The 26,430-nt window shown below is 53.1% G+C and overlaps 8 protein-coding genes across 8 annotated transcripts; 5 read left to right on the forward strand and 3 right to left on the reverse strand.

The window, feature by feature from the left end:
- Positions 1-1,167: 1,167 nt before the first annotated feature.
- Positions 1,168-3,320, forward strand: cprA (NADPH--hemoprotein reductase cprA; the record flags this gene model as incomplete). Its single annotated transcript, XM_025650871.1, has 2 exons — positions 1,168-2,958; positions 3,024-3,320. The coding sequence occupies 2 exons, from the start codon at positions 1,168-1,170 to the stop codon at positions 3,318-3,320; spliced, it is 2,088 nt and encodes a 695-aa protein (XP_025507111.1).
- An 828-nt stretch (positions 3,321-4,148) lies between these two features.
- On the forward strand, positions 4,149-8,096 carry BO66DRAFT_238955 (DDB1/RSE1 family protein). The gene is made up of 5 exons (XM_025642840.1): positions 4,149-4,323; positions 4,408-5,078; positions 5,145-7,051; positions 7,109-7,555; positions 7,622-8,096. Exons 1-5 carry the CDS (start codon positions 4,229-4,231, stop codon positions 7,922-7,924), a joined length of 3,423 nt encoding a protein of 1,140 aa, XP_025507112.1. The 5' UTR covers positions 4,149-4,228; the 3' UTR covers positions 7,925-8,096.
- A 1,078-nt stretch (positions 8,097-9,174) lies between these two features.
- BO66DRAFT_368002 (putative RNA binding protein MSSP-2) lies at positions 9,175-11,394 on the forward strand (the record flags this gene model as incomplete). Its single annotated transcript, XM_025645314.1, has 6 exons — positions 9,175-9,800; positions 9,847-9,937; positions 9,990-10,079; positions 10,135-10,229; positions 10,287-10,619; positions 10,674-11,394. 6 exons carry the CDS (start codon positions 9,175-9,177, stop codon positions 10,957-10,959), a joined length of 1,521 nt encoding a protein of 506 aa, XP_025507113.1. The 3' UTR covers positions 10,960-11,394.
- Positions 11,395-11,440: 46 nt separating this feature from the next.
- BO66DRAFT_389389 (FAD synthase) lies at positions 11,441-13,220 on the reverse strand. Its single transcript, XM_025646790.1, has one exon. It carries the CDS (start codon positions 12,953-12,955, stop codon positions 11,774-11,776), a length of 1,182 nt encoding a protein of 393 aa, XP_025507114.1. The 5' UTR covers positions 12,956-13,220; the 3' UTR covers positions 11,441-11,773.
- Positions 13,221-13,793: 573 nt separating this feature from the next.
- Positions 13,794-14,896, reverse strand: BO66DRAFT_469057 (J domain-containing protein). The gene is made up of 3 exons (XM_025652697.1): positions 14,750-14,896; positions 14,636-14,679; positions 13,794-14,553 (listed from the first exon to the last, which is right to left on the reverse strand). Exons 1-3 carry the CDS (start codon positions 14,810-14,812, stop codon positions 14,022-14,024), a joined length of 639 nt encoding a protein of 212 aa, XP_025507115.1. The 5' UTR covers positions 14,813-14,896; the 3' UTR covers positions 13,794-14,021.
- A 124-nt stretch (positions 14,897-15,020) lies between these two features.
- Positions 15,021-17,656, forward strand: dbp4 (RNA-dependent ATPase HCA4). Its single transcript, XM_025646791.1, has one exon. The coding sequence runs from the start codon at positions 15,126-15,128 to the stop codon at positions 17,556-17,558; it is 2,433 nt and encodes an 810-aa protein (XP_025507116.1). The 5' UTR covers positions 15,021-15,125; the 3' UTR covers positions 17,559-17,656.
- A 292-nt stretch (positions 17,657-17,948) lies between these two features.
- On the forward strand, positions 17,949-20,440 carry BO66DRAFT_469059 (amino acid permease). The gene is made up of 7 exons (XM_025652698.1): positions 17,949-18,195; positions 18,287-18,670; positions 18,749-18,950; positions 19,009-19,050; positions 19,126-19,274; positions 19,358-19,822; positions 19,898-20,440. Exons 2-7 carry the CDS (start codon positions 18,321-18,323, stop codon positions 20,421-20,423), a joined length of 1,734 nt encoding a protein of 577 aa, XP_025507117.1. The 5' UTR covers positions 17,949-18,195; positions 18,287-18,320; the 3' UTR covers positions 20,424-20,440.
- Positions 20,441-20,852: 412 nt separating this feature from the next.
- Positions 20,853-23,835, reverse strand: BO66DRAFT_418338 (high affinity methionine permease; the record flags this gene model as incomplete). Its single annotated transcript, XM_025649736.1, has 10 exons — positions 20,853-21,102; positions 21,194-21,446; positions 21,524-21,660; positions 21,728-21,996; positions 22,056-22,242; positions 22,291-22,366; positions 22,421-22,516; positions 22,570-22,809; positions 22,860-23,085; positions 23,797-23,835. 10 exons carry the CDS (start codon positions 23,833-23,835, stop codon positions 20,853-20,855), a joined length of 1,773 nt encoding a protein of 590 aa, XP_025507118.1.
- Positions 23,836-26,430: the final 2,595 nt, after the last annotated feature.

Raw genomic sequence — 26,430 nt, forward strand, 5'->3', positions numbered from 1 at the left:
ATTTCTGGTCTTGAGTCGACCGCCACCTGGGTCTCTGGGATGGCCATAGGCTCATCCCAGGGCCGAATTCTCCTTCCGAACCAAACTGTATTTCGGTCAAAGTGTCGGCCCATGGGGTATATCCCCACACCTTCACATTATCAGGAAGGGTATATATTTCGTAGAACAGGCCCAATTTTCAAGACCACCCCTAGGATTTCTAGGTGACTTGCCAGATCAACCCTTCCAACTTGAGGACAATCACCACATACTGTGGACTCTTACAGCAAATCGATCTTATCCTATTCCAGAATTTGAGAAACCTAACTTGAAAGCGAGACACCTTGGATCTGAAAGACACTCGAGTCCAATTGAGGAACTCCTAAACAAGGTACTGAGTATCAGGCAGTCTGATCACCGGAGTCCGACGACTGCACCTGGCAATTTGCAACAATTGCCAAGGATAGATTAGCGGCACGGTTGAACCCACCAGCCGTCCGAGTTCCGAAGCACCGGACCCCCCGAATAGGACAGTGAGAAAGAAAGCCCGCCTCAACTGGCACTGCACTGCTCTGAACCTGCAAAAGCCATTTTCGCCTGAGGCACAGACAAACCTCTCCACTATTTGTCGACTTTTGAAGTCTTGGACCCATTTTCTACTCTATCGATCAGTCCCTCAACAGTTCCCGCCCGGTTCTCGGCGCCCCTCCGTCTCATTCATTGCTCTGGGATGCGCCGGCGGTCTGTTTATGCTTGCTGCTTGTGACTGAGGCCAACTGATAAGTTAACCGGCATTTCGTCTTTCCCTAGATCAGACCACGGTTCCCTCATCTTACCCTCCTCGGGTCTTGGCCCTGGTCTTCTCCTCTCTCTCCCTTTCCGTTCTTCCTCTTCCTTCTTTCCTTCTATCTTTCCATTCCATTTTTGTACTCTCCCTCCCCGGAGTCCTCCTTGGAGCACGCCACCTGCTTGGAATTATTCCTTTGGTGATCGCTGCTGGGAACTCGATTCAGCCTGAGGGACCTTTCGGTTTTCCCTCGTTTACTTCCCCCCCGCTCGCTCCCCCCCTTCTTTGCGCCCTCCCGTCTCTCCGCTCGAGTTAGTCTGCGCCTCCGGCCCAGGCTTACCCAGTCTCAACATCAACCACCGGGGCTACTGCTCTCGCATCGCCCACAGAGCCCCGTCATCATGGCGCAACTCGACACCCTCGATTTGGTAGTCTTGGCGGTGCTTTTGGTGGGTAGCGTTGCCTACTTCACCAAGGGCACCTACTGGGCTGTTGCCAAAGACCCCTATGCCTCTACAGGTCCCGCCTTGAATGGTGCCGCCAAGGCCGGCAAATCCAGAAACATCGTCGAAAAGTTGGAGGAGACTGGCAAGAACTGTGTGATTTTCTATGGATCGCAGACTGGAACCGCAGAGGATTATGCCTCTCGATTGGCAAAGGAAGGATCTCAGCGATTCGGGCTCAAGACCATGGTCGCTGATCTTGAGGATTATGACTATGAGAACCTGGACCAGTTCCCCGAAGATAAGGTTGCGTTTTTCGTTTTGGCCACGTACGGCGAAGGTGAACCCACCGACAACGCTGTTGAGTTCTACCAGTTTCTCACCGGCGAGGATATCGCTTTTGAGAGCGGCGCTTCTGCCGATGACAAGCCGTTATCGTCCCTCAAGTATGTCGCATTCGGCCTGGGTAACAACACCTACGAGCACTATAATTCGATGGTCCGCAACGTGGATGCCGCTTTCCAGAAACTCGGAGCTCAGCGGATTGGCACTGCCGGTGAGGGTGATGACGGCGCTGGTACTATGGAAGAAGACTTCTTGGCATGGAAGGAGCCCATGTGGGCGGCGTTGTCTGAAGCCATTGGTCTGGAGGAGCGAGAGGCGGAGTATGAGCCCGTCTTCTCCGTCGCCGAAGATGATTCTCTGAGCCCTGAGGACGATTCTGTTTACCTTGGTGAGGCCACCAAAGGCCATCTCGAAGGCAGCCCGAAAGGCCCATTCTCTGCCCACAACCCCTACATCGCCCCGATCGTCGAGTCTCGTGAACTATTCACTGTCAAGGATCGCAACTGTCTGCACATGGAAATCAGTATTGCTGGAAGCAACTTGTCGTACCAAACTGGTGATCACATCGCTATCTGGCCAACCAATGCCGGTGCGGAAGTTGATCGGTTCCTCCAAGTTTTTGGTCTCGAAGGAAAGAGACACACGGTTATCAACATCAAGGGCATTGATGTGACTGCCAAAGTCCCGATCCCCACCCCTACCACGTACGATGCCGCTGTTCGCTACTACCTGGAAGTCTGTGCCCCTGTTTCTCGTCAATTCGTCTCATCTCTCGCCGCCTTTGCTCCCGATGAGGAGAGCAAGGCGGAAATCGTTCGTCTCGGTAGCGACAAGGATTATTTCCATGAAAAGATTTCGAACCAGTGCTTCAACATCGCACAGGCTCTTCAAAGCATCACCCCCAAACCGTTCTCTGCCGTGCCTTTCTCTCTACTCATCGAGGGCCTCACCAAGCTGCAGCCTCGCTACTATTCCATCTCCTCGTCCTCCCTTGCGCAAAAAGATAAGATCAGTGTCACTGCGGTTGTCGAGTCGGTTCGTTTGCCTGGCGCCTCTCATGTTGTCAAGGGTGTGACGACGAATTATCTTCTTGCACTCAAGCAAAAGCAAAATGGCGATCCTTCTCCCGACCCTCACGGACTGACCTACGAGATTAACGGTCCACGCAACAAGTATGACGGTATCCACGTCCCTGTCCATGTTCGTCACTCGAACTTCAAGCTGCCCTCTGATCCTTCTCGGCCTGTTATCATGGTCGGACCTGGTACCGGTGTTGCTCCTTTCCGTGCCTTCATTCAGGAACGAGCTGCTTTGGCTGCCAGGGGCGAAAAGGTTGGACCCACAGTTTTGTTCTTTGGCTGCCGCAACCGCAACGAGGATTTCATGTATCAGGATGAATGGAAGGTATGCTCTGGCTCTCCTGTCCCCCTTTTAGTATGCACTTGAGACTCACCAAATAATTTCTGTAGATTTACCAGGAACAGCTTGGGGACTCGCTGAAGATCATCACTGCATTTTCTCGCGAATCTTCCCAGAAGGTGTATGTTCAGCATCGCTTGAGCGAGCATGCCGAACTCGTCAGCGACCTTCTCAAGCAGAAGGCAACCTTCTATGTCTGCGGTGATGCTGCGAACATGGCGCGTGAGGTTAACCTTGTACTTGGTCAAATCATCGCCAAGCAGCGCGGTCTTCCTGCCGAAAAGGGCGAAGAGATGGTTAAGCACATGCGCAGCAGCGGTAGCTACCAGGAAGATGTGTGGTCATGATTTCTTTCGGTGTGCATAGGATATAGTGATCCTTTCTCCCGATACGACTTTCTGTTTCGTACTTTTTTCATGTCTAGATGATCTTTGCATATAAACTTCGCCGCATTTCTTGGTTTGTTGCTTGGCGTGGCTCATGTATGCCTAGTGTTTGGTTCTTCTCTGCGGCATTAATTGGTTCTGCAGAGTTATTGGTATGGTGTGTCGGCCGAGTTTCGGTCATCGAGTTTTGCAGGGAACCAGGATAGATCATGATGAAAGCTTCCTTCGACCTTCAACAAATGATTCACCAGAATGCTATATAGAGACCCATGGTTACACAAGTCTGAGAAACATCTGTTACTTACTGTATATTCTATTTGAACTACCTCGGAAGGTTCTGTGTTTTCCTCGTTTGTTACATTTATCGACCTAAATGCCAGTCGTCATTCCAAGCGGAAAAAAGTGGAGTGTAGACGAGTCTGAACTGTGAAAGTCGAGTGCAATCTGGATATTCTGCCATAATAGAGAGGATGTTGTCTTGAGTAGGCTGGTTGCCGTCCAAGCCTGGAGAGAGACCGATCTTCGGGCATAACACGGAGTTAGAGGCTAGCCCATCGTCTGCTGAACGGGACGAACCCGCCGCGACCATCGTCATTTCACTATCACTAATCCTACATTCCAGCCTCTTGGCCTTTTGGCAATCCCACCCGTCCGCATTTGAATAGTTCAGCCCGCAGCAAAGTTATGCAGTTACTTGTACAGTTCTGAGAGCACCGACCTTGCCACCACGTTCGCTTGAATTCTCACACTGTCCCGGGGCGTCCGTCGCTTGTCGTCTCGTTATCATACCCCCGCAGTAGTCCCCACAGCGAAAAGCGCAATCAGTTACTTGCCTCGACCGAGCACCGAGAAATAGGGTCACCGCCAGGATGGCCTACGTTGTGCCGATCCACCGGGCAAGCAGCATACGACATGCGCTGACGCTGCAGTTCATGAAACCGGAGGAGGAGGTTCTGGTTGTTGCGTTGGTTGACCTTGCTTCTTCCAATTCAGACGTTCCTTTGCGTTGCGGTTCAGCGGCTAACTGTTGTCTTTCATTCCCCGATAGGAAGGCGAATCGACTCGAATTCTACAATCCCACTCCCGATGGGTTGAGCCTCGCCGCTTCGTGCTCTCTCTTCGCTAGAGTCACGATGCTGGCCCGACTTCCGGCTCCCGCCGACTCGTCCACCGATCACCTTGTTGTGGGCACAGACCGCTACACCTACTGCTCACTATCGTGGGACAGTACGAGGAATCAAGTGCGCACGGAGAGGAACTATGTGGATGTCGCTGACCCGTCTTCGCGGGAGGCTCAGACGGGCAATCGTTGCTTGATCGATCCGAGTGGCCGTTTCATGACGCTCGAAGTCTATGAGGGCGTCATTGCGGTAATTCCCATCGTGCAGTTGCCCAGTAAGAGGAGAGGAAGGCAGGTCACCTTGCCTTCGGGGCCAGACGCACCCCGCATTGGTGAGCTTGGCGAGCCAACAACGACCCGAATCGATGAGCTGTTCGTGCGCTCCTCGGCATTTTTGCACGTCCAGTCAGGATTGCCCCGGATTGCGCTGCTTTACGAGGATAATCAGAAGAAAGTGAGACTTAAGGTCCGGGAGTTGCACTACAGCGCGGCGACCACAACCGTGAGCGCGGACGCGTCGTTTGAGGAGCTGCTAGATGGCTTTTCTGAGGAACTCGATCTTGGAGCATCTCATCTCATACCGGTGCCCGCTCCTTTGGGTTTGTGCCTCCCCCACCATTCATGCATAACCTGGTTTGGAAAGGGTATGTGACTGACTGGACTAGGCGGTCTTCTTGTCCTGGGCGAAACGTCGATCAAGTACGTTGATACTGACAGCAATGAGATCGTGTCTCGCCCTTTAGATGAGGCTACTGTGTTCGTGGCTTGGGAGCGTGTGGATAGTCAGCGCTGGCTGCTGGCTGATGATTACGGAAGATTGTTTCTACTTATGTTGGTTCTGGATTCCAACAGTCAGGTCCAGTCTTGGAAGTTGGATCACTTAGGGAACACATCACGGGCATCCGTATTAGTGTACCTTGGGGCTGGAATCATCTTTGTCGGCTCCCATCAAGGTGATTCTCAAGTACTTCGGATCGGAAATGGGTCATTCGAGGTGATTCAGACGCTCTCCAATGTGGCACCGATTCTTGACTTCACAATTATGGACCTTGGGAACCGTACCAATGAGAGCCAAACGCACGAATTCTCTTCTGGCCAAGCCCGCATTGTCACTGGCTCAGGTGCCTTTGACGACGGAACCCTCAGAAGCGTGCGCAGCGGCGTCGGCATGGAGGAATTGGGTGTGCTGGGTGAGATGGAGCACATCACCGATCTGTGGGGGCTGCGAGTAGCCGCCCCGGGTGGATTCCTTGACACTCTCCTTGTCACCTTCGTGGATGAAACACGAGTTTTCCAGTTTAGCCCGGAGGGTGAGGTGGAGGAACTTGACGGCTTCCTTGGGCTGAGTCTCTCAGAGAACACACTTCTCGCCGCCAATCTACCTGGAGGCAAGATATTACAAGTCACCGAACAAAGAGTCCTGATAGCCGATCTCGAGAGTGGCATGGTCACATACGAGTGGACACCGCCTGACCAGCTGGTGATCACTGCTGCTTCAACCAACGACGAATGCATGGTCCTTGTTGTTGGCGGTGAAATGGTGACCGTCCTGGCACTTAAAACCGAACCGCAGGTAGTGACCCAAAAAGACTTCGGCGCCGACAGTCAGATCTCTGGCGTCACAGTCCCTTCTTGCCCCACTGATGCCTGTATCGTCGCATTCCCTCAGTTGGCCAAGGTCTCGGTCTTGAAGCTGCAAGACTTGAGTGACCTCCACACATTGTCGTTGGGCCCTGCAGGCGAGGCTTTTCCTCGCTCTGTTCTTGTGGCGGATGTCCTCATGAACAGTCCGTCAACTCTTTTCATTTCGATGGCAGATGGTAGTGTTATCACCTATTCATTTGATACCAAAGACTACACTTTGGCAGGCATGAACAAACTCATCCTTGGTTCTGAGCAGCCGACCTTTAAGAAGCTCCCGAGAGGGGACGGGCTCTACAATGTTTTTGCAACCTGCGAGAACCCCAGCCTTATATATGGTTCTGAGGGTCGCATTATATATTCCGCTGTGAACTCCGAGGGCGCATCTCGCATATGCCACTTTAACTCCGAGGCATATCCCGAAGCTATCGCTGTTGCCACGCGCCACGATCTGAAGATCGCTCTGGTGGACACGGAGCGGACAACGCAGATTCAGACCCTTCCAGTGGGTGCAACTGCCCGCAGAGTCGCTTATTCACCTTCGGAAAAAGCTTTTGGCATCGGCACCATCGAACGCAAATTGAAAGACGGCGAAGAACAGGTTCAGAGCAGGTTTGTCCTTGCGGATGAGATTCTGTTCCGACGCCTCGATTCCTTTGACTTTCAACCCGAGGAGTTAGTGGAGAGCGTTGTTCGTGCCGAGTTCACAGCAGGTAAAGATGAGACTGGTCGGGAGGTAACCAAGGATCGTTTCATCGTTGGCACAGCGTACCTGGACGATGAGGGAGAAGAGTCGATTCGAGGTCGGATCTTGGTCTTCGAGGTTGACAATGGCCGGAAATTGGCCAAGGTAGCCGAACTGCCTGTGAAAGGTGCCTGTCGTGCATTGGCCATGCTAGGTGAGAAGATTGTAGCGGCTCTCGTCAAGACTGTAAGTTCTCCAAAGGCAATTGTGAGCGATCTTTTCACGTGTACTAACAATCAGTAGGTCGTGGTCTATAGGGTAGTCAACAACAATTTCGGAGCTACGAAGCTGGAGAAACTAGCCAGTTACAGGACCTCTACGGCGCCTGTGGATGTAACGGTGACGGGCAATATCATCGCTGTCGCAGATCTGATGAAGAGTGTCTGCTTGGTAGAATGGAAGGAAGGGGAAGATGGTCTCCCTGACACTTTGACAGAGGTCGCTCGCCACTTCCAGACGGTCTGGGCCACAGGTGTCGCCTGCATCGCGGAGGACACTTTCCTCGAGAGTGACGCCGAGGGTAACCTGATTGTGCTTCGCCGCAATCGAACCGGAGTCGAAGAGGATGATAAGCGCAGGTTGGAGGTCACCGGTGAGATCTCGCTAGGGGAAATGGTCAATCGAATCCGGCCTGTCAATATACAACAACTGGCGAGTGTAACTGTCACTCCCCGAGCATTTCTGGGCACGGTATGTCATCCTGTCTTTTCGATATCACTTTAATCATTGTGCAGACTTCTGACTGCTCTACAACAGGTCGAGGGCTCAATATACCTATTTGCCGTGATCAACCCACAACATCAGGACTTCCTGATGCGTCTGCAAGCCACCATGGCAGGGAAAGTCGAGTCTCTGGGTAACATTCCATTCAATGAGTTCCGTGGGTTCCGCAGCATGGTGCGCGAAGCCAAAGAACCGTATCGTTTTGTGGACGGCGAATTAATAGAACGGTTCTTGACCTGCGAACCAAGTGTACAGGATGAGATTGTCAAGTCCGTGGGGGCGACGGATGTTGACGAAGTCAAGGTTATGATAGAGGCTTTACGGCGACTGCACTAGAAGCCTGAGAGATTTGAGATGACATCTGATCCATGACTACGGGCACAATCTCCGAATACTGACATCAACTCTTTTGTGAGTCAGAAATGAACGATTTTTACCTATGGCCACCATACTGTATAGATGTCATAATATGATCAACTTCAGACTGAAGTGGACGGTGTCCGCCATTTATCCTCATCATTCTGTTGTACCATGTCAATCCAAAGGAACATCGCATGAGCAGCGCTTGCAATGCTTGGTCCATTCTTATTCCACAAGAAGGCTAAGTGAGTAGACGCGTGTAGGGTGCAAAACACTTTTTATGGAGCCCATGAGTGAGCATGTCATAGTAGAAGCAAAATCTATCTCTCACTCTTAAGTCCTTGGTCTCCACTGCAACCAACCCAACTCTCCTCACTCCTCCTCAGTACACACACACACACACACACACACACACACACACACACACACCCCCTCCATCTCTCTCTACTCTCTGCCTCGCAACACTCAACTAAGCAATTCCCCTGGTGGTCTATCTGTCTGTGTTAGCTTGACTGCAGTCATGGTTTTACCTCCCTGGCGTGATGGTGGCAGGCCGATCGACGAGGAGATTGAATTAATCAAAATGGCAGGAGCCGTCACTCCTCGGGAACTGCAGGTCACTGACGAGATCGTGACTCCTTCTTCTGCTACGGCTGCTGCTCTTCCTTCCCCTGAGAGCGAAGGGTGGGAAGGTGTCAGTGCCTGCGAAAGACTCCTGAGGCGTTCTTTCCTCCTCCAGGAGCAGCAACTGCAGCAACTGCAGGAACAGCAAGTGCAACTGCAACAGCCAACTCCTCCCATTCTGCCCTCTTTCTTGCTCTCTCCTCCAATGTCTCCCAGCTTGACTCCCAAGACTCTCTCCTTCTCCTCCTCCTACGCTTCCTCCAAGACCCCCACCAATTCCTCCTCTTCCAGCAGTCATTCATTGCCTTCACGTCCGACATCTTCTTCCTTACCAGCCCATTTATCGTGTAGGTATTACACTACTTCTTCTGTTCCGTAACCTAGGTGCATATGCTCACAGTGGCCTTAGATTCTGTCTCGCCGAATTTCCCGAGCTGTTATACCCATCATCGTGAGTACTCCTGCTTTTTGTCTTCTTCTTCTTCTTCTTCTTCTTCTTCTTCTTCTTCTTCTATTGCTAACAAGCCATGGCTAATACTCTGATAGAAGTCAACTTACCGATGGCGGCTACTATGCATCCTCCTGTCTCTGATTCCAATCAGATGCCTGATTCTCATGGCTTGCCTTCTTTCTTCGGTGGGCTGGGATATCACAACCAGAGGCCTGGACCGAAGTACAACGGGATCAAGAATAACATGCCAATGGCGATGCCTCCCTACAATCAATTTGTTCTTCTGCCGAATGGTACTATCTTCAGCGGACTGCCTCTGGACCAGGGCCCGTATTTACCTGCACATGGCCTCTACTCCGGCTTGGCCCCGCCTTGTCCGGTGGTGCCAACTCCCCCGAGCGACTACTTTCACAACCCCAATGCTGGTCTGGAAGGACCTGGCTTGTCGAATTTCGGATTCAATGGACTTCCTCAGCCAAGTGGGACATGTCTACCTCTCCAGATGATGAAGACTCCGACGGGGTATATTCTCCAGGATCTCGAGACTTTGACGCAGCAAGATCCACCCATCCCACGAGCGGTGCCCGCCATGTGGACAAACCCATCTGATCTGACTCTGGCTAAGTGTCTAGAGAATCGAGAGGGGATTACCAATGTCTACATTCGAGGCTTTCTTCCGGAGACGACTGATGATATGCTGCATGCTTATGCCTCCCGCTTCGGAAAAATAGATCGCTGCAAAGCTATTGTTGACTTGGACACGGGCCTCTGTAAAGGGTTTGTCTGTGCTATCGTCCTGATATCCTCTCTAACAGTGTTCCAGATTTGGATTCGTCCAGTACTACAACTTCGAATCCTGCGAGAACTGCATCCGCGGTTTCTTCTACCTTGGCTACCAGGCCAGTTTCGCTCAGGTACTGTTTTCTCTCCGAAGGGTTTGCTACCTGATCACTGACATTTCTCTAGAAATCCCGCAACTCTAGGCTCAAAGATCTAGAGGATAAGTCTTCGACCAACATTTACTGCACAAACCTACCGATTGAGTGGACAGAGGCTGTGAGAATGCTTGTGCCCGAAAGAAGAAGCTTGTACTAATTAAACTTTATCATAGGATCTTCGTCGTCACTTCGAGCCATATCGTGTGGTCTCGGAAAAGATCAGCCGCGATGAGAAAACCGGAGTGAGCAAGGAGGTTGGCTTTGCTCGGTTAGTGTTTCGAACCGGCGGCGTGAGCCTCGAGTCGTGATTGACTTTGAGCCATAGGTTTGAAACGCGTGACATTGCAGAGAAGGTGTTGGGCGAGTTCCATAACGTCGTCTCCAAGGATGGAGTCAAATTGCTTCTTCGTTTTGCGGATACGAAGGCCCAGAAGCTTCTCAAGCAGCAAAGCAACGAGAGACGCGCATACCGTGCTGGGGAGTATAACTACTCGGTTGAGGTCGTGCAAGGATCCACCCCTTCGCCATCATTGCACCGTATTCAACAGGGCGTGTCGCATATCAGTCCCAACTCGCAGGCCAGCTACGCCTCTCCAGTCGGTGTGTCTCCAGTCGGTGTGGGATCTACCTGGACCCCTGCGACATCCATCTCCCCATCGTACGTTACTGAATGTCTCTGTTCCCTCCCAAGGCATGCTGACGATACAAGCAGGTATCCCCTGATGAAGAGCCAGGCGGGGAACGTGCGCTTCAACTCTTGGTCATCCAAAGGCGGGCCAAGAGCCTTGGAGAACACACCTCTCGGGCGAGGGCAACGCAATGCCTGGACTGACAACGTCTCTGGCGGTTCTTCAAAGATGAACTTTCCAGCAACTCCTTGTGTTGAGACTCGCTCCGAGCAGTCTAGCCCTCGCAAGAGCAACGTCAAGGCTGGTTCCGTGTCTCCCATCTCAGCACGCAAGGAGGTTATTGTGACTTCACCCCGCTCGGTCATCTGAGCATTGAATGTCAACCGTGCCTAATACGCTTGCTTCCCCATGCAATGTGTGCTTGCTTTTATTTCTCGCTTCCTCTTTTTGTTCAAGATTCCGATTTTTCCCTATCTTCAATGGCGAACAACCGTTTGAGAGGCATGAAAGGCTGTGCTATGCGCCATGTCCTTTGAGATGTATCGCCTTTCTAACTGCATGTGTAGAGGTCCACATGTTAACCACGATGGATGACTGATACAAGTCTCGACTGCCTCATCCATTTCAGATGTCATATCACCTTAATCTTTGCTGCATTGCTTTTGTCCGTCTTCTTGAGCTTTTGCCGTTTGCGTGTTATTTGTTCTTCATTTCTTGACGACAGCCACGATTGTATGTTCAGCAGAATGATGTCTGATTTAGGAGTTTGTATCTCTTACAACCTGGCCATTCTGGTACTCATGGAGAGAAGGGTGAAGGGATCATGAAGCGAAGGGACTGAGTGGAAAAGTGGCATTCCTGTATGTGTCTAATCATGGTTACTCCTTCCGACTCCATAAAACTATCAACGCAGTCTACAGGCTGGGAATAATAGTGATAATGATACTGCGAAACCAAAGTCCTCCTGCACGTAGCAAGCAGCACTGCTAATGCTGGTGTCTATCAACTGTAAGGGTCAAGGAGGCGAGCCATCTACCCTCGAACTCATTTCGGTGAGAACCTTGACAATGCCATGAATTTCATAGGACGGTGGGCAATCCGTCCCACAAAGTTCCTTCTATGCACGCTGAACCGGTCGACTCCCGGTACCTGAGGAATGCAAATGACAAATGCCCACCAGACGTCAATTGCGACCCAATCTCTCCTCCAAGTCCTCGGTCAACTCATACGCCGGAAGATACCGCGACTGCTCGGCGCTGCCGGCCTCGGACTCCTCAGACCCGGTCCCCTGACGCAGCAGCTTGGGGTTGGGCCGCGTATCGGCGGTGCCGCCCAGACTCGTGTACCCCTGGTCGTAGAGGGCGCAGTACTGCAGCCCGAGGTGGCGGATGAAGGCCCAGATCTCGGTGTAGTGCCAGTCGATGACGGGGTGGTAGCGCAGGAACTGGGGCCAGCCGCTGTCGGTGTAGTCCTGATGGGTCAGGCGGGCGCCGTGAGGGTCGGTGCGGCGGGTGCCGACGAAGATGGCGCGGACGGCCGGGTGCTGGGCCAGGTAGTCGGCGAAGACGGAGCGGATGGTGGTGCGCGGCGGGTCGGTGGTGTACTTGACCATGTCGAGGTGGTAGTGGCGGGCGGACCAGGCGACGAACGCCTCGACTTCGGGGAAGGGGTCGGGCGGGAGGGCGTAGATGGCGGGGATGGAGGTTAGAGAGTTGAGTTTGTTGTTGGTGTTGTCTGTCGGCGGGGTTTGTGGTTGTGGTTGTGCATCTGTTTGTGTTTGTGCTTGTGGTTGTGATTGTGCTTGTGCTTGTGGTTGTGATTGTGTGGTTTGTGTCTGTTGTTGGTGTTGTTGGTGTTGTTGTTGTTGTTGTTGTTGTTGTTGTTGGCTCGCCGTCGTCCTCGTCGGTAGGTTGTGGAGACTCGCGAGAAACAACACGAGCATCACGAGGCAATCCTTGCCGCCGTTGTAGGAGAGGGAGAGGTTCTCGAGCGGGAACGTGTCCAGGGCCGCGGCGAAGACGTCCAGGGTCACGCGCGTTTGCTTCTGCACGGCGGCCAGGAGGGAGTCCGCGGGGTGAGATTCGGAGAGGAAGCGTTGGATCTGGTCGTGCAGGGCAGCGATGGTGGTCGTTAGTGGGGGTGCGGTGGTGTTTTTCTCATCTTCATTGTCATTGTCATTGTCTTTGTCTTTGCTGGTAGTCGTCGCGTCGGTCCTGAGGGGGATTGAGTTGGCTTCTGTTGTCGCCTGCTGCTCGGCATCATCGGCCGCAGCGGCGGGGTAGGATGCCGTAGGAGTGTGGGGTGCGGCTGCCAGTGCGCTTGCGCAGGTGCCATTTGGTTGAGACGTGGCCGGTTCGGAGGACATGGTTCTGGTTCTGGGGCCCTTTGGGATGGGGGGGGGTGGTAGGGTAAGGAGACAAAGGCGAAGAAGAGGTAAAGGAGGGCAGCGGAGGAGGTGGAGGGGCTTGGTAGCGATGACTCGGGATGGGATCGGTGGTTATCAGCTTGGTTTTTAGGGCGGCCGAAATAGGTGTGGTTGATGCCGCGGAGTGCCAGCCTAGGCTAAGTTCGTGGGGACTAGTACCGTCTCAGTACAAGTGAGGTATCGTGATATGTAGAAGCAATGCAATGGGAAGAAATGTATGAGAAGAGGTGTGTGGAATGTAGAGGGAGGCTAGGGCATGACAAGTAGATGATACAACGTTGCGAACCCCTGAATGTGATTGTTCAATGGGCTGGAGTCGAGTCGGTCAATTGATTGATTGAGGGTTTGGGGGAGGACAGAAAGGCGGAAGGCTGTGACGCTGCCTGCCACTGCCACTGCCACTGCCACTGACTGCCACTGCCCGCTGGGACTGGACTGGAATGTTCTTTCTGCCCCCCGCATTGAAACTTCCTTCCCCCGAGGCTCACCGCCTTCTTATCGCCGTGTGATCGGATATCAATGCAATTAATTGATTCGCTTTGTTCCGACTATGGATTGATTGAAGGGGTATTCTCTTTGGTGCATGTCTTCACGGGCATATATACTGGGCCAGGACTGTTGATATTGATGGAGAGCCGAATAGAGAGTGTGTGGCGAGAAACACCCCCTTGTTTATGCTCCAGCTGCTCGTGGTTGTATTCTTTTCCGCGGACGTCTACTCCGTACAGCCTGCGATTCCATAGACCATCCATAGGGAAGGACATCAGATGAATACATGCTCTGCCTCACCCTGGTGGCGGTGCCTCTGCTGAGTGGATTTAATCTAGAGTCACCGAACGTATCTCCGTACAGTGGTTGACAAAAAGCCCGACAGCACAAACACTGAAGGCAAACAGTAAGGTATATAGGTTTCATTAATACTATCGTCCCCATAATTGAAGCTCTCAAACCCCAGAGAGTCAATCGCCGGTGCTTGCTGAATATCCGGCTTCGTGGTGGGGCATGTTCATCCCAGCACTTTCATTTTCTTCTTCTTCTTTTTGTCCCCATCCTTCTTATGTCCCTTCTGGAAGTCGCGCCAGCTGCCAATCCGTTCGTCGCGAGTATCCTCCCAGGCTTTGTCCTGGTCGCGTTTTCGTTTCCGTGCCTCCAATTCTTCTTCTTCCTTGCGCCGTTCGCGTCCTTCCTCTTGCAGCTTGGCCTTGGCCTGCCTGCGCCGCCGCGCCTCTTCTTCCAAGAGCACCGTGACCGTCATCTGACGCCATTCTTTCTTGAACTCTTCCGTCTTCAGCTCCGGGGAGTCGAGGGTGTACTTGTGTTCGCGGATCAACAGTCGTCGCGCATCCGCAATGCATTCGTCGAGGTATTCGCGCTTCTTCTCGTCCATGAGTGCGGAGTGCGCTTTCTGGAGACGATCAAAGGCATCGGGGGCGGCCGGGTTTTTGGTCTTATCCGGGTGAATCAAAAGGGACTTTTTGCGATAGCACATTTTGATATCCTTCTCTGTGACTCCCGGCTGTAGGTCGAGGACGGCGTATCTATCTCAACCATCGCGGATTAGCGTCTAGGTACCACGCTTTGACAAATATGAACTCTTGCAGTACGATGCGCGCAACTTACGCGTCCAAGACAAAAGCTTTCCTAATCCGATCAATCTCTGCATCCTGCGATTGGAGTTAGCGTCAGCGACGGAATTGTCAATGGGGATGGGGGGGGGGGGGGCGTGGAAGGCACCTTGTCAAAATCGGACGCTTCCCGCTCGAGAGCGTCCAGCGCATCTTGTTCCTCGGAGGCCATGATACTTGATTTCCGGGGGCCCAGGTCAAGAACAAGCAGCTCTCCTCAGGGTCGCACTGGTCGTGTGTCTGCAAGTTGAATGGCGATCGATGATAAGCATTGGCTTATCGCTAGCTGAGTCATCGGCGAACGCCCGCCTGGCAACCAAAAAGAGAGAGAAAAAAAGTTGCTTCACCGCCCGGAGACCGAGATTCGCATTTCTGAACAGCACCAAATCATTGTTTCATTACTATTGTTCCCACACGATACCAATTCTCGCCCTTTGCTTTTCGTGGACGCACTTGTGGGATTCGATCTTCCAGACTAGCCCACTATGGCTCCGACTCACGGTTCTCGTGATAAAAAGCAAGCCAAACCACCTCAACGGGCCGGTAATTTGAAGCGCAAGCGTGCCCAAGACGATCTGTCTTCCCTCATCCAGCGAGTGGAAGAGCTCGATGTCAAGGACTCGATCAAATCATTTACCGATTTGCCTCTATCTGAACCGACCGCCTCCGGACTCGCCTCATCTCACTACAAGACCCTGACCGATATTCAGTCCCGTGCGATCAGTCATGCGCTCAAAGGCCGCGATGTTCTAGGCGCCGCGAAGACGGGAAGCGGCAAGACTCTGGCTTTCCTCGTCCCTATTCTCGAGAACCTTTACCGCAAACAATGGGCGGAGCAAGACGGCTTGGGCGCCCTCGTTCTCTCGCCGACCCGCGAACTCGCGATCCAGATCTTCGAAGTCCTCCGCAAAGTTGGTCGCTACCACCAGTTCTCTGCAGGTCTCGTCATCGGTGGAAAGAGTCTGCGTGAGGAGCAGGAGAGACTGGGACGGATGAACATTCTGGTCTGTACGCCTGGCCGGATGCTGCAGCACTTGGATCAGACCGCTTTGTTCGATACATACAACCTACAGATGCTTGTTCTGGATGAGGCGGATCGCATTCTGGATATGGGATTCCAGAAGACCGTGGACGCGATCATCGGCCATCTCCCGAAGGAGCGCCAGACGCTGCTTTTTAGCGCAACGCAGACAAAGAAGGTTTCCGACCTGGCGCGACTGAGTCTCCAGGATCCAGAATACGTGGCTGTCCACGAGGCAGCCTCCTCCGCCACCCCCTCGAAACTCCAACAACACTACGTCGTCACTCCCCTCGCGCAGAAGCTCGATGTCCTGTGGAGTTTCATCCGAAGCAACCTGAAAACTAAAACCATTGTCTTCCTCTCTTCCGGCAAGCAGGTGCGGTTCGTTTACGAAACCTTCCGGCACATGCAGCCCGGTATTCCCTTGATGCACCTTCACGGCCGACAGAAGCAGGGCGGCCGACTCGATATCACGACCCGGTTCTCGTCGGCACAACACGCCGTGCTCTTTGCCACCGATGTCGCTGCGCGCGGGCTGGACTTCCCGGCTGTCGACTGGGTCATTCAGCTGGATTGCCCGGAGGACGCCGATACCTACATCCATCGTGTGGGTCGTACGGCACGGTACGAGCGCGACGGTCGCGCGGTACTGTTCCTGGACCCCAGCGAGGAGAAGGGAATGTTGAAGAGTCTGGAGCAGAAGAAGGTTCAAGTCGAGCGTATCAACGTGAAGGCGAACAAGCAGCAGAGCATCAAGGACCAATTGCAAAATATGTGCTTCAAGGACCCCGAGTTGAAGTACCTGGGCCAGAAGGCCTTCATTTCCTATGTCAAGTCTATCTACGTTCAGAAGGACAAGGAGACGTTCGACGTCAAGAATCTCAAGCTGGAGGAGTTTGCGGCTAGTCTGGGTCTTCCTGGTGCGCCCCGCATCAAGTTCATCAAGGGTGAGGATACGAAGGAGCGCAAGAACGCGCCCCGTCTGGCCGCCTACGCGTCCAGCGACGACGAGTCGGATGAAGATGGCGAGAAGAAGAAGACCAAGAAGGAAGAGCCCCAAGTACGGACCAAGTATGACCGCATGTTCGAGCGCCGGAACCAGGATGTGTTGGCCGAGCACTACTCGAAACTCATCAACGATGACGGCACGATGGTCGAGCCCAACACCGCCACGCAAGATGCCGATGAGGATGATGACTTCCTGTCCGTCAAACGCCGCTTCGAAGCTGGAGATAAGGATCTGGGCGCTGGATCCAGCTCGGAGGAGGATGACGACGAAGCAGGCGCGGAGAAGAAGCCGACCAAGGTGGTCCAGCTGGATGGCAAGCAGGCGTTGGTCATCGACTCCAAGCGCCGGGAGAAGCTGCTCAAGTCGAAGAAGAAGTTGCTCAAGTTCAAGGGCAAGGGATCGAAACTCGTTTTCGACGACGAGGGCAACGCCCACGAGCTGTACGAGATGGAGGACGAGGAGGACTTCAAGGCCAAGGGCGATGCCAAGGAGCAGCAGGCTCGCTTCCTGGCGGAGGAGGCCGAGCGCACGCGGCGGGCGGATGTGGAGGACAAGGAGGTGGCCAAGCAGAAGAAGCGCGAGAAGAAGGAGAAGCGCAAGGCCCGCGAGCGCGAGCTGCTGGCGGCGGAGGCAGGGGAGGGGGGCGAGGGCGAGGAGAGAGTGGCCTACCTGGCTCCGTACAAGGAGGACGACGACCGCGACATGGATGGTGGATTCTCTGCATCGGAGGCGGAAGAGGAGGCCCCTCGCCCCAAGAAGTGGTTCATGGACGACGACAGCGACGACGAGCCCAAGTCCAAGAAGGCCAAGAAGTCCCGGAAAGAGCCCGAGCAGCAGATCCAGACCTTGGAGGATCTGGAATCGTTGGCTGCAGGCTTGCTGGGGTAGTTTGTCTGGGAGGTTTCACGGTTGTCTTCTGCAATGGGTATATCCTTGTGTCTGATATTGTTTCTTATATGAGTTGTTACATAGCGGATAATCTCAAAAGCATTTTCATTGGTTTAATATCTTGTATGTATGTATATAGTTGCATCCACCTATCAATCCGCTCTGATGCTCGTATCTAAAGTTGCGCAGGCTCGATAACTCTATCTGATCTTGGAATCCCAATCACGTGGCTGACAGCCGAGCAGTGGGTCCCGGTCCGCTTTGCATCGGCAGTTCCATCGAACAATTTGCAACGGTGATGGCCAATTCCATTCTTGCTACGTAAGACTTTTCAATCACGCCATCCGCTAACGGCAAAAACTTCAATTGCAGAATAAGACGGTGCGAGAGCTGTCGGCTTGAAGATGTACTTCTTTTTTCCCTGGTTCGAGTCTTTGCCCAGGAGGTTTGAGGTTTGAACAGTTCATATAGCGCTGAAACGCCGATCTGGACTGCAGATTTAGCCCAGGTTTTTCTTGGTCTTCTCGGCTTAGTTCTGTCTGGGGGTTTCCACTTTTCCCCAAGTCACGTGGTACTTGAGGCACTGCTTTGGGAAGTCCATCGTCATTGGTGGACGGGCTGGTCTGCTCTATACTCGGTGAGCAACTATAACACCTCCCCTCACTTCACCTCACCTACCTACCTTCTCCTACAGCCATTGTGGATGTACTAACATGGAAACATTGCAGCTTTTCACAAACTTGTTCATCCTAAGACACAACCATGGCAGCCCATGACATCGAGAAGCAGCCTGCTGCTGCTGCCGAAGCAGGAGATCCCCCGGCCAAAGGGCCCGGCGCATCAGGCGGCTTCGTCGATGCAGACGCGCAACTCGTCCGCGCGGATCGGCTGGCGCGCAAGCTCTCTGCGCGGCAGGTGCAGATGATTGCCATTGGCGGCACCATCGGCACGGGCCTGTTCCTGGGAACGGGCAAGTCGCTGGCCACCGGTGGCCCGGCGTCCATGCTTACCTCCTATATCATCTGCGGTGCCATCGTCTACGTGACGATGCTGTCGCTCGGTGAGATGGCTGCTTTCATCCCTGTCGCGGGCTCGTTCTGTACTTTTGCTGGGTAGGTTCGCTTACATCCTTCGTGGTGCGCGCGCAATGCAATCGAGGCTAACAGAGGATTGGGGTACTTCGTCTTTAGTCGTTTCGTCGATGATGCTCTGGGCTTCGCTCTGACGTGGAACTATTGGTTCAACGATGCTGTGTCCACGGCCTCGGATATTATAGCTCTGCAGCTGGTTCTCGAGTTCTGGACGGATAACTTTCCCGGCTGGGCGATCAGTCTGATCTTCCTGTTTGTGGTGATCTTTCTGAATGTCATGTCTGTGAAGGTTTATGGAGAGGTTTGTTTCGCCGTGGATGCAGGGTTGATTCATTGGCTAACTTTGGTTTGTGCTGCAGATCGAGTACTGGCTGAGTCTGCTCAAAGTCGTCACCATTATCGTATGTTCTTCATCTTGGTGCTCATCTTGGTGCAGCACCTGATGTGCACTGGATAGTGTGCTAATTCGACCATAGATCTTCATCATCCTCGGTATCGTTGTCAACTGCGGCGGAAACAAGGATCACACCTATATCGGAAACAAATTCTTCTACACCGGGGAAGCTCCATTCGTCGGTGGAATCGGAGGATTTGCCTCTGTCTTCGTCACTGCATCTTTCGCCTAGTATGGTTTCCCCTCTCTTTTCCCTCCTTAAACTCCAAGCCACAGCGCAATTCCAGCTCACGCGAGACTAACCACTCCCGCAGCGGCGGCACCGAATCCATCGCCATCACCGCCGGCGAGACCAAGAACCCCTCCAAGACGCTCCCGCGGGTCGTGCGCAACGTCTTCTGGCGCATCGTCCTCTTCTACATCGTCTCGATCGTGCTGATCGGCCTGGACGTCCCCTACAACTACCCGGGCCTGTCCTCCAAGACGACGGCCACCAGCCCGTTCACGATCGTCTTCGTCGAAGCCGGCAGCACCGTGGCAGGCAGCTTCATCAACGCGGTGATCATGACGAGCGTGATCTCCGCCGCCAACCACGCGCTCTTCGCGGGCTCGCGCCTCCTCTACACACTGGCGGTCGACGGCTACGCGCCGCGGGTCTTCGGGCACCTGAACCGGTTCCAGGTCCCGTGGGTCGCTGTGCTGGCGACCTCGGTGATCAGCGGACTCTGCTTCGGCGCCAGCTACATCGGCGCCGGCCAATTGTGGTCGTGGCTTCAGAAGTAAGCCCTCTCTCTCTCCCCCCCCCCCCCCCTTGTCCCACCTCTTTTCCCCAAATGCTAACCCTTCTGCCAAAGCATCGTCGGCGTCTCCAACCAACTCTCCTGGCTCTTCATCGGCGTCGCCTCCCTGCGCTTCCGTGCCGGCATCCGCCACCAAAACCTCGAGCACCTCCTCCCCTACAAGAACTGGACCTACCCCGTCGGCCCCATCTTGGCGGTGATTCTCAACGCCGTCCTGATCCTCGTGCAGGGCTGGTCCTGCTTCAGCCCCAGCTTCCACGCCGTGGATTTCGTCTCGTACTACATCGAACTCCCCATCATGTTTGTCATGTTCGTCGGCTGGAAGCTGTTCAAGCGCACCAAGTTCGTCCGCGTCGACCAGATGGATCTGATTACCGATCGGTATAACCTGGCGCATATCGAGGGCGAGGATGCGGATGCTGATGTTGCGGCGCATGGGGCGCTGGGCGCTGGGTATCCGGACGGAGTTGGGGCGGAGACCTCCGAAGAAAAGGGAGGAGGGTTCCTGGCGAGGTTCAAGAAAGAGGAGAAGGGGTTGTTTGGGAAGGTGAAGCGCCTGGGCATGTGGCTTTTCTTCTGATTGGGTCGGTTTCGGCGGGGTTATGGTGTTTATGATCATAGTTTCTAGTTCCTAATTCTAATTCTTACCTCTGGATGTGTATGTGTATGTGTATCTGATCTTGGCGTGTTGGAGTGGACTGCGTAGTCTTACTCTGTTCTGTTGGGCCATCGTTGGAGGACGTGGTTGGGTCAGTAGGTTCTCAAGTGCCGAGCTCACGACCCATGCTTCGTGACCGAGTATACTTACTTGCACCTTACTCTATACCTAAGATAGACTTACTAACCTGACTGTTCCAAACGCTCCATCAAGAAAAAAGCCTTTTGCGTAGATACAGATACAAGGATCACGACATATATACAGTCAAAAACACTCCACTTCCCACTACCCACTGCAGCACACCCTCCCCCTTTCAGAAGGCACAGCCTGTAATATATAATCTAAACGCTATCATGCCTTCGTCTCATACACAATCTCCCCCGTCTCATTCGACGCCGTCCGGGCAGCAGCCCTCTGCCGCACTCGGCCCAGCGCATCGTGCTCCCGATCCCACTCCTCCAGCCGGTCCACGGGCACCTTGACCAGCTTATTGGCCGTCGCGTCCTCGTCGACCTGGATCTGGGTCTGGCGGAACTCGTAGCGGCCGAGGCGCGGGAGGACCTTGATCCAGATGTAGTAGTAGGCTCCGCATAGGGCGACACTGTGGTCGATTAGCACTTGTCTGAAGGGATGGAAAGGGGGGCAGTGGTAGCTTGATATTGATTACGTTGGGTAGAGAAAGGGAAACATACATAGCGAGACCCACGACACAATAGGTCGCATACCAGAAACTAACGTCGCCGCCGTCCGCGCCGGTGGAAGGCGGGTACCACGGTGCCACGAGCATGTATAAGCTGGAGAGGATGGCGAAGCCGACGGTCGCGGTCCATGCTTGGTAGCCTGACGAAGGGATGTTCAGACGCTGGCGGCGGCGCCGGGTGATAAGCAGCCCGACGGCGAGGAGGAGGTTGAATGCGTTGCTGGGGTATACGCCCAGATCCACAACTGCGGATGCCCGCCGTTAGTTCGTTTATGATTCAGATTGGGGGCCGGGGGGTAAGTGGTAAACGGGCGGTGCGTACCGAAGCTGAAGGCATCGCCCGCTGGGGGAGCCAGGATCATGATGACGGTGAGGAACCACTTCACGAAGTATGGGCCCAGGGGGGTGCCGAAGGGGCGGGTTGAGGTCCAGAATGCCGTGAAGGGGAGGACGCCTTGTCTAGTCCAGGCTGTCAGTTTGCGGTTTCTTCAACTCAGAGAATGGAACAGTCATTGACGCAGCATACCTTCCGCATTCTCGAAGCACTCGAGACTGTCCGATGAGCACAGCTAGCAAGTTGCCCATGGCACTGAGACAGATCAGGAAGTTGAGAGCCCGGGATGCCCCCGACGACCCGAAAACTTTCTCGAAGAAGAGGCCAGCGGCGACCGTGCTGGAGTTGAGAATCTCATCCTTGGTCGCAACAGAGAAGTACGCAATGTTTGCAAGCATGTACAGCACCGCGACCAAGAAGAGCGAGGCTGGAGCGCTCCAGCTGAGCGTTTTGGTTGGGTTCTAGCCAGACTCAGAATCAGTATATATAGTGCCGAGCAACCCGGAAACAGACCGCGCACCTTGACTTCGTTCGCCACATTGCATGCGTTGTTGTAGCCAGCGTACGAGAACATGACCTTGACCAGGGCATTCGTGGCACCATATACGGACGCTTCCGAAGTTCCAGCGAAGGCATCCCGAAAGTTGACGGTGGGATCCTTGACAGATGTGTGCCCGCCGAGGACCACGAGCCCGGTGATTCCGATACTGGGTTTCGGTCAGTATTTCGCGCCGATACACCAAGGCCGAACTTACAAGATCAGTGTGATGGTCTTGACAAATCCGATGGCGTCAGTCAGCCGAAGCGACCATTTTGTGTTAAAAGCCAGCACTAATCCTGAGATTAGAGGATCATGTTAGGGAAGATAATCTTGGGATAACTGACAAAGGACGGCAACTGTGTACGCAGCCACTGCGACGCCTTTCTGCATCCATGCGGTTGAATCCACATTGGCGAGCTTGAAGAGATAGTTGGCCAGCACTGCGAAAATCATGAGCCCTTGCGCTAAAAGATTCCCTGCCAAGGCTACATACCAACAGCGTTACTACTGGCAAAGGAGAAGAGAACAGTCTGCATGGCGAAGACGGTGGGAAAGAAGTATTTCGGTCGTGGGTATGACTGTTCGAGGTACACGACTTCGGAGCCAGATCGACTTGGGAAGTATGACAGAAACTCGAGGTAGACTCCAAGCATGCTACCGGCCATGAAAAAGCCAATCACCCAGTAAAACATAGCAAGGCCCACTGAGCCAGCTCCGGAGAGAACCGTTGCAGCTTTGGTGTTGTTAGCTGAGATCAAAAGCATAGTGGTATTGTCAACGTACGAGTCGAGAAAACACCGGTTCCAATCATTTGGTTCAGGTTGAGGCCAATCACCGTCACCGCGCCTACGGAGTATCCCAAGGGAGACTTGGTCTCGATGGGAGCACCGCTGGCTTCTTGATAGGTCAACTTGGAAGAATTGGCTCCCCCGGCAGCAGTATAGTTTAGGTTGCCATCGTTGATGACGCTGAACTCATCAGAGCGCTCATCAGCCTCGATGTCTGCCGACTTGGTGAATATTTTGAAACCCATGATTCGATCAACCTTGACTAAGATGACAATCAAGACGGACCTTTGGCTCACATCTTGTCTATGATGGGGCAATTGTAGTTATTAAATTAGCATGGTTGAAGGGGAGGGGAGGTGGCGGCGATGCTATCTACACGGTGCTCATTGAAGAATTTGATGACGCGATTGCTTGGATGCGCTCATCTTGCATGGCTCAATGGAAGGCGACATGCTAGAGTAAATGAGGTGCTTAAACTAAGAACGCGGGGAAAGAAAGCTGAGTGGGTTGATGTCGGCATTTTGGAAGCTGGATATCGGGCCGCGCCGATCTGCTTGACCCCAGGCACCAGGCACAGTTAGGGCTGGGTTATGAAGGCTTGCGAGGCAGCAAATATCGAAAATATGAGTGAGGTTAAGGTATCAATTGATCATACACAACAACGGCGCTCTGTCTGGAGGCATGCGATGTTGAGTAACCAGGCTTCTCGTTATCTCTGTGGCGATGAGTGTTCATGTTAGTACGGAGATGTTGATTGCACGATCGCAGGGGCCGATGACAGCATTCAACGCTAAGTCGCACAAGCGCTTGCTTGATTGATCGCTGCTGTCGCCATCCACATATTAGTTTAGACGATGCATCAAAGCGGCATGCCAATTTGGTTCAAATCTATGATAAGCGAGCTTAGATATCATATTTATGTATATCGTAACCGTAGCGGAGTGATTCCGAGCTGTGCTCAGCCCGCCCATGACAACGCTGTTGAGATGTCGATGTCTGGAGCACGCTAATGGAATCTAACCATAATCAAGCTGAGATTGATTTAAACGAGAGATCCAGCCACTTTGAATGAGTTGTGGACCTCGGAGTTTTGTTGAACTAGGCGATGGAAGGTGAAACGCACTCGTCAAGGTTTCCTTGATTGGCATCGGCCGCGCAGGCGTTCTAGCCCAAAAAATAAAGGCAAATTCGGGATCATAGTTAGGGAAACCCCTAAGTTAGTTATCGTCTGTCAGCAAGTTTTACATCATCTGGATTGGCCACATGTCATAAGCATATCACCTCCCAATATACCCCAGTTCCTGCAGTTGTTGCTCAGTCGACCTTCAGCCCTGAATGTCTATCACCAATGACAATCGAGATCGGAGATCCACGTGCATCGCAATTGATGTCCCTAGTGGTCCATGTTCTATGTCAGTGGAAACCCTCATGGCAAGTGCTGTGCGATCTGGTTCACAAGTGGTGAGCATCTCATATCCATATCTCAAAATGGTTCTTCCATCGTGGACATTTCAAGGGCGAAATCGCTATTCCCTAGAATGCGCAATCAGCATAACCAAGTACCCTTTCGCGAGTTGCAACTCTACCTTCGAATAGGAACGTTACCAACGCCATCTTCAATCCATGAAAAGCATCCGCGCCCACCAATCCAGAAACTAATGCCGTGCCCACCCATCACACAATCCGTAGAAGCCTCACATCGAACGCAAACAAGCGAAGAACCTACCACACCATAGAACAATAGAGTAGTTCATGCTCTCGTGAAGAAAGGAGTCACACGAGGCCAATAAATACCCGCTGTATCCCGGACGGCCCCATTCAAAACGCCTCTTCCATGGATGCGGACAGCACCCAAAACACAGGCTTCTCCAAATGCGGCAACAGGGAAGGGCCGCCTCATGTCTCCGACATACTCGTTGCTTTTCAACTTTGGTCCGCTTTGTTATGCCATGCCTGCGGGTTGACAACGTGGATTGAAACCACAGGCGACAGGTGGTAAGCACCCATGGGGTTTTGGGTTCTCTCCGAGCCCCCCCCCCGTCCCCGGAAAGGAGGACCCTCTTTCACTTCCGGTCTGCAGGTTGATACGTGGTCCCGTACATAGGTAGCCAGTGCGTGTGTCCGGATTAGAGGGGGGGGTGGGGGTGAAACTGCTCTGGTGGTTCAATGATGCTGCATGTCCTCGGAAGGAGGGAAGAGCTGGAATCTCGTAGGCTGCGGTGGCAACGGTAAGAGATACCATTCTGTAGCGAAGCGTAGAGAGAGTTCAAGTCCATACAATGTGGAGGATGGGCTGGCTCTTCACTAGGATGCGCATCAATCTGAGTCACATAGGAAAATCCGCCGCGGAGACGGAACCAACATCTCCCGGGAGTTGGCCAAGGCCACGAAATCCACCGTGGGGAGCAAGTGATCTATTGCGTGTCTGCACATGGTCCGATTGACCAATCAGTATTTGGGAGTCATGAAGCAAACATGCATGCTGAGGACAAATGCAGGCTCAGGAACAGGGGTTGGTGATATGTGCAAGTTCGGTCACCTTTGAAATTCGTTCTTCCACGAGCGGACCGGACTCGGTTTATTCCCTTGTGCTGTGGGGAAGAGGGGGGGTGGATATGAAGCATTTCTAGCTTAGAGCACCCTGTTCGCCAGCTGATTGGGTGTATATTCCGAGTCTTCGTAGAAAAGAGGAAACGTATTGGATGAATCTAGCAGGCAAGTAAACCAGAAGAGTGTCTATGGATAACATCTGCCGGACGCTGGGTGGAAGAAAGACAGTGCCGGGTTCTTCCTGGTAGGAGAGTAGAGAATAGAGCCGACAGGTCCCGTGACAAAGGCTCTCTCACCTGACAGTGGAGGGAGATCTCAAGATCTCAGAGCTCTATCAAAACATTGATTCTGTCAGTTGTTGATTCCAGCCAGAACTCCAAGATGAAGACGTCGCAGTGGAGAAGAGAAAACGCTCCAAATAACCTTGATCAGATATACAGGATACGCTCTCCATCTGGCCCAGTGAGGTTGTGTTGGAAAGTGCGCACCCTTGGTCTCGGTATACAGGCTAAACCTTGCCTTTCCACTGAGGTGAGTTTGGCAGCTAGGCTGGTATCTTCTGCGCCATACTAAGGTTGACGGTCGAGCAGTAGGTCACTTATTAGCCATGTCTGAGCAATGCTTCATTCGAAACTAAGACTACCGAGTCTGCTGTCGCCAACCTCGATTCGTGAAAGACGCACTCCAGCCACCTCGAGTCCACGACATATCTAGACAGAGCATCTGCTACGGCCAAGGTAGCGGCGTAGCCAGATAACTTCCGAAGGTTAGAGATGTAAGCCTTAGATTCGCAACCGGACTACTAGGATATAAAGAATTGTATGATCGGGGAATATCAGCTATGCGTGACGTATGGATAGGGTGTCAACATCGTTAACACAAATCAGACTTCAAACCTTCTACCAAAGCACCCCACACTTGAATTAAGGATCTGTCCAGCAGCACATTAGCACCGGCGTCTACATAGCCTGGCATATAATCCAATTAAGGTACAATAGATCTTTTCCTTATCCCAG

The sequence above is a fragment of the Aspergillus aculeatinus genome, assembly GCF_003184765.1.
Source record: "Aspergillus aculeatinus CBS 121060 unplaced genomic scaffold BO66scaffold_8, whole genome shotgun sequence".
NCBI classification, from domain to species: Eukaryota; Fungi; Ascomycota; class Eurotiomycetes; order Eurotiales; family Aspergillaceae; genus Aspergillus; species Aspergillus aculeatinus.